General features: G+C 35.8%; 1 protein-coding gene across 1 annotated transcript; it reads right to left on the bottom strand.

Annotated features, from left to right (window-relative positions):
* Window positions 1-4,031: 4,031 nt before the first annotated feature.
* LOC149155438 (2S seed storage-like protein) lies at window positions 4,032-4,867 on the bottom strand. The gene is made up of 2 exons (XM_089440927.1): window positions 4,427-4,867; window positions 4,032-4,168 (listed from the first exon to the last, which is right to left on the bottom strand). The coding sequence occupies exons 1-2, from the start codon at window positions 4,836-4,838 to the stop codon at window positions 4,140-4,142; spliced, it is 441 nt and encodes a 146-aa protein (XP_089297053.1). The 5' UTR covers window positions 4,839-4,867; the 3' UTR covers window positions 4,032-4,139.
* Window positions 4,868-7,078: the final 2,211 nt, after the last annotated feature.

The following is a 7,078-nucleotide window of genomic DNA, read 5'->3' as shown; positions in this document are numbered from 1 at the left end:
GATAATGATTGCTTTTCTAGTCGCCAACAATCTTCCTAAATTATTCTATTCATCTGCCATCCGCGTATATGAGGAGAATGAATAGCTTTCCAATGAGAAGGATCAGGATTGGCTAAACACCTTTGGATAGAAGGGCTTTTCATAAACATGTTGTGTCTCTTAGTTCCAGACCCATATCCAAATCTAAAACGAGCGACATACCCTTCCCTTCACACAGTTCCATCAGTTCAAGCAGTACCCAAGCTGGCAATGTAAAATGCACCTACTTTTGCACTTATTCATTGCATTTAAGCTCCCAAAACGTCAAAAATTGGTTGTAGTGAAGCTCCAGAAAAGCTCCAAAGTACCCGTTGAAGCTCTGGTTTGGAGTGTTTTGGATAAGCTCCCAAGCTCCGAGGAAATGGGGAGCTTTGGGTATGTGGTCTCCAATGCGTGGGAGCGGTACCATGTAACTATGCCTTTTTCATCTATAATTGGCTCGAGTTTCAGTTTCATAATGAGAAGTCGAGTTCCTTATCTTCTAGCTAGCTAAGAATCTTTGTGTCTCGGTCATACATTTCATCCATTCCAAACCAGGTTTGTTTTGGGTAATATCTATCACTACGAAAGGGTTGAGTTCAACCACCATTGTTGACCGAGTTGGAGTTGTTGAGAGGGGTTACGCAACATTAATTTATCTTTTTGAATTTCAAGCTGAGAACCTCTTCCAAATAGGTCGTGAGCACTGAAGTATAGGTGGTGCACCTCATTCCCTTATCAGTACGAATGCAACAATTGGAGGTTGAACATTCTCCTATTCATCTTTGGTTGCAAGCGAAGTGAATATGGGTTTCATTTCACGTTCCTCTACCCCATTTACAAGTTTTTCAAACCATGATATATTTATATTTAATAAAGTGGCTGAATATTGTTAAATATTTGTTGTACAAATCTGCAATGTTTTCAATAGAAGAGAAGTGGTTTTACATGTTTTCATAAATGTGCATGAGTGGTGTTTTCATTTCCTGAGTTTTATTTCATTATTTACTATTGTTTGGGAGCCTTGTATGGAGTATATTTGCTATTACGTGTCTCTGTTTGGGGATAAATATATTAAAGTACACTTACAATAGTTCGTGTCCCAATCATTTGTTAAAATACCAAAGTGAACCAAATCAAATAAACTCAAAACTTTTGTGGGTTTTCAATATATTTCTAAGAGGGTATCATACAGATTCACCAAAATAAGAATAAAACATGTTGCAGCCTTTGCAAGAAGTCCAACTAGAAAAGACACCACCAGAATTAGCTGGAGAGAAAACACACCACCACAATTAGTTCAAAGGTCTATCATGACTCATAAACCTTCACAAAGGTATTCACCTTCATATAAGATTTTGAACCTTCACAAAGGTATCCATCCTCATACTATATTTTGCTTACTAATGAAGGTGAACATGAATGTTTTAAAAAACTTATAAATTGGAAACTAGAAAAGAGTGAAAAAAAGAAAACTATTGAGGAAGAAACATCTTACAGAACAAATGGGTGTAGATGATGAAAGTGAAGGGAAGAAAGAAATGTTCAAGGAAAGGATGGTGGTAAAAGGGTTTGCTTAAAAAGAAGGTGTTGATTTTATTGAAATTTAATCTCTTGTTAAGATGTCATGAATAAGAGTTGTTCTTAGTCTTGATGCTACTTTAGATTTTGAATGTGAACAACTACATGCTAAAACAACCTTTGTTCATTGATATTTGAAGGCCGAGATTTGTATGGAGCAATGAGATGGATTCAAAGAAACATGTAAAGAGAATTTAGTTTGAAAATTGTAAAAGAACCTCTGTGGGATAAAACAGGTGCCATGCCAATGATATAAGAAATTTGATTCATTTATTTTGGAACATAGTTTTAAAAGATTAGAGGTTGATCATTGTGTTTACGTCAAGAGATATGAAGAAAGGTACATTATATTATTGTTATATGTGGATGACATATTGAAAGGTACATTATATTATTGTTATATGTGGATGACATGTTAATTGTTGGACATGATAAAAACATGAGTAAGAAGGTGAAGACAGATTTGGGCAACAAATTTGCAATAAGATATTAAAGTCTAGTACAACAAATATTGGGTATGACAATCATACGTGATAAAAAGAACAAAAATTTATGGCTATCACAAGAGATATATATTGAAAAGTTGTTAGAGAGGTTCAATATGAATTATTCCAAACCAATTGGTACATCCCTTGCACCTAACACCAAACTTAGTGTTGATTTATGTCCTTGTGATGATGAGGAGGAAGAGGAAATGAGAAGGACTCATTATGCTTCACTAGTTATTTGTATAATTTTGGTAGTGCATCGATGTCTTGAGTGTCAAGATTGCAAAAGCTAGTAGCTCTCTCCACAACAGAGGAACAATATATAGCTCGAATAATTTTTTTTAAGAAGATGTTATAGATGCACACTTTCTAGAATATCTGGAAATAAAACAAGACAAATATATATTTCATTGTGATTGTCATAGCGTTATTCACTTAGAAAAAAGATAATATATATTTCTAAAACAGAGTATACGGAAGATATATACCATTGGATTCATTGAGTACCAGATGAGGAGGAGCTTTGTAGAACACTATGTGGTGTGACACAAGGGTGATGAGAATTTTTTAGGAAAAGATTAGTGGCTTTAATATTTGGTCTTCGGTGGGAGATTGGAAATTGTTAAGTGGTCGTCCAAATATAGTTAAAAGTGAATGCAAATATAGTTAAGAGTGAATGCAAATATTTAAGTGTAAGTGAAAATATTTAAGTAGGAGATTGTTAAGTGTTGGTTCAAATATAGTTAAAAGTGAATGCAAATATAGTTAAGAGTGAATGCAAATATTTAAGTGTAAGTGGAAATATTTAAGTGTGACTTCAAATATGGTTGATTGAAAGTGTAAATATTATTAATTTTACTTCTAGAATGAAATGAAAACTTCCCCCTTGTAAGTAAAACTGAGAAATCTACTATAAATAAAATTGATTTCATTCATTATTGAGCAATTGAGAGTTGAGCTGAAGAAAAAAATTAGAAGTCTTCTATAGATAAAATTGAGTTCATTCAATATTGAGCAATCCAGAGTTGAGGTGAAGAAAGAAGGCCCTTATAAGTATTATTGCTAGTAATATGAGAGTTGAGTGCTAGTAATATGAGGCTTGAACTCAAAAGAGAAAGTTCCTAGAAAACTTCTAGCTTGTAACTAAAAGTGACAAATATACTGTATATAAAATTGACTTCATTCATTATTGAGAAATTGAGAGTTGAGCGGAAGAAAAAACTGAGAAATCTTCTATAGATAAAATTGAGTTCATTCATTATCAAGCAATCTAGAGTTGAGCTGAAGAAAGAAGGCCCATAAAAGTATTATTGCTAGTGATATGAGAGTTGAGTGCTAATAATATGAGACTTGAACTCAAAAGAGAAAGTTCTTGTAATTATTATTGCTAGCAATAAGCAATTAAAAAAAAAAAAAGATGTTGATAGTTGTTGATATTTTCTATGTGTTTTTTTTATGTTCCCTCAACCATATGATAATTCTAAATCATTATTTTATCTTCCCTGCACACTATGGTCATTCTAAATCATTATTTATTCTATTTTGTTTTTGAAAAATACTATACGAAAAGACCAAAAACCCAACATCTTCATTTCGATGTAGTTATGAGCTCTTACCGAGAGTCAAATTATGTTTGTATTTTCCGAGTGTAAAGATATTTTCACATGTTTGAATTTTCTAACGAAAAGACGAAAAGATTTACTTTATTGTTGATACTTTTTATATTCCTATATAGTCTGATTCATCTCTTTGCCTGAAAGCATATATTGCATTCGCTGATAAAATGAGAGGAAGCCTGCTTTGATGGTGGCCATGACAGGAAACAAATTGATTTTTTGCTCGTTCATTCAGTCGTTTATTACATAGAAGGGAACACATCAAGCTATGATATAAGTGGTGGGCATCAAATGAAATGAGACGAGAGCCTATAGATGTATACAACCATAAGCTCCTCCGAAAGGAAACCCACAATTTCATAGCGGCTTAAGTGATCACTCCCTTGCTTATTTAGTTACATAGACACATTATCTATATTTTCTGTTCGTCGCGCACTTAAAAGCCGCTGTCCGTCGTGAAATAGCCTGTCGTCCACACACCATTAACACATGAATTAGATTCATGTGTCGGCAGTGTTTCAAGCAAAAATAGATATATAACAGCGAACATGGCAGACTAGATGATGGATTAACATGAATAACAAATAGCAACGTGAACAAATGAAAGAATGTGTTAGTCCACTGTATACTGACAGCAGCTTCCTACACACAAAGCTACAGAAATTAATTACTGTTTGTGTTGATAATGAGTAGTCATGGATATCGATCGATGGAAAGACTTACGAGAACGGCGTTGAACATCGCACCGGCGGGGAGGCTGGCGGACGTTGCAGGTTTCTGGAAGGTAAGCGGCTCTCTCCTCCATGGAGAGATCCTCCATGGTTGAAACATACGATTGAGATTGGTCAAGTACTTGCTGTATGGCTCGGCATCGGCATTGTGGAGACATTCTTTCCAATTCCTCGCAGCATCTCTCCGATGGCTGCTCTCTCCGGCACTCCATGTAGTCCCGGCACTGAGACAGTCGTTGCGCATCGCAGGAACGTCGTTGTTGTTGCAGGCCCTCTCCATACATAATGCCTTCACGCGCATCAACAGTTGGGGTGCCCCACTGAAGAAGGAGCAGAAGGGTTACGCGTAGGCTCGCCCATTTAAGAGCCAGTCTCGTAGTGATCGGAGGGGAGAAAACATCCATTTCTTTTCTTCTTTCGTAATCGTGAAAGATTGATAGATATATGGAGCGGGAGTGTGAAGAGGAGGTGGATCCTTATGGTATTTATGGCAGCGTGGGGAAGCGTCTATTTGTATGAACATAAAAGTAGAGAACAACACAACAGGAAGAAAAGGTCGAGAGTCCAGACGAAACACATGTACCATGCCCCATCTCACACTCCACGTCCCAAAAATCGAACGCCTGCCTCCGCTTCCAATAGCCGCGTCTTTCATTTGGGTTCAGTTGTTTTAAAGAACAGAAGAATCTTCCAGGTGTATAGAATCCAACGATTATCGCAATTTAGAAAATTATCGCAACGATTATCGCAATTTAGAAAATTTAAACTTGTTCGTGACAAACTGCCTTAGCGTGGTGGTGTTGATTTTTCACATTTAAATCAGTGGCTACCACGGGCAAGGTTACCACAACTACCCTCCTACGTCGTGCACTTATTCATGAAATGTTCCACTTTCACATGACGATGGCATGTGAAAATGTTCACTACCTACCGTCTGATAGTAGCGCTTGGCTCATTCTAACCATACTGTAAGTGACTACGGACAGGGTGGGTGTGACAGTTCCCGAGAGAGGAACAAGATATCATGCTTGCGAGGAAGAAGTGTGATCGCTCAACCGAAAGGCCGAGGTTCGTCAAATAAGCGGAATTGTAAAGTAAGTGGCTAGATGGTCTCGTCACTGGAGGTCACATTTCGGAATTTATGAAAACAAACTTCCACAGCGGGGATGGATTAGATTCTAGGGATGGTATCACACCCTTGTCTTTCCGGAGTTATAAAACCGAATACAAAGGAGAATATGAAAAACTGTCCACGCAATAAATTTTCATTAATAGTTAACGTTGTTTCTTGGAAGTGAAATGTATAATTACTATTACAGTGAAAGATGTACATACATTTTATGTTTTGAAATAATTCCTTTTATCTCCATATAGGCATATTAGTTAATAATATTATTAATTAATAAATTTACATATTGTATAATACTATATATTTTTTCAAAAAATATTATTAGGAAAACAACATAATTCTCTACAATTTGTATTTTTACTTTGAATAAAAGTTCACAGTGCTATTATGAATTGTGAGAGCTTCAATTGGATAAAAGAGGAAAAACCTGAAATTTCATCACCACATTTGACCCAAAAATATAATCATCTTCATCTTTTCATCCAAACTGTAGCATTTACAAGTTTAACAATCAAAATCTTTCATGAAAACCTAGGCTGCATCCTGACCTATTGGTGAAGTGAACCAAAATGCAAAGAGTATATGGCGCTTTTTTGCACCTAAGTTGACGCCATGTAGTCATCACAAATAACGTGGTTTGCAAGTATGCAATAACCTGAACCCATCGCTAAGGAATTTGAAGAAGAAGACTGTCTTGACAATGGAAATATTCCCAAACTGTAACCATGTTCAATGACGCCTACAAACCTGTAAGTGTTGAATCAAAAATTAGTATAATTCCCCACTATAAATTACTAATGAAAAAGGAAGAAATATTGTTACTTTTCTTAGGATTAATTCCTTACCTACCAAGAGGCTCAAGCGAGATGCCTTTCCTGGTCGTAACTTTGTAAAAAAAATAAAAATAAGGAAGAGGATAATTATTCCATGAAGGGTTTCACTTTATAAAGAATTCAAAGTGTCAGAAAACCTCAAGGCTAGCTCGGCCTTTTACCTAGACTTCCCTCCTTATTTTTCTTTTGAAGTGGCTGGTGAAAGGGAAGGTTAAGATCCTTATTCTAGCGAAGGGTGAGTAACCTGTTAAAATGGGTAAGACGAGAAATTATCGGAAAGCTCCGAGAACCTCTGTCAAAATTTAAGAAAGAAAAAATAAAGAAATTGTTTAGAGGTTTAAAGAGACTAAGGAGATCATATCTCGTAACCTCATGTGCCTCTGAGGACGAGATATACGTTTTTCCAAATAGATAAAACCGACAGATATCCCTCACGAAGACCATGAAGATTCAGCTACAGTGACTACTACACTAGGGCTTGAAGCCAGAGAGGAGATCGAAACCATTTTGAGATAAATTGCACAATGAAACTTCGTTGGTAAGTTTGGGTAGGGCAGTTATAGAAAGAACAATAGTGTGATGGATTATTCTATTCATAATTATGAGGCATAATTTCCATAACATGATAGGGAGGTGGTAAATTTGTTAGAAAATAAAAATAAAAATATAAGGTTAATTTTGA

The sequence above is a fragment of the Pinus tabuliformis genome, chromosome 9 (genome assembly GCF_031772625.1).
Source record: "Pinus tabuliformis cultivar Carrire ecotype Pingquan chromosome 9, CPIR1, whole genome shotgun sequence".
In the NCBI taxonomy this organism is placed as follows: Eukaryota; Viridiplantae; Streptophyta; class Pinopsida; order Pinales; family Pinaceae; genus Pinus; species Pinus tabuliformis.
The sequence above is the reverse complement of the archived record's forward strand: the minus strand, read 5'-3'. Positions and strand labels throughout refer to the sequence as shown.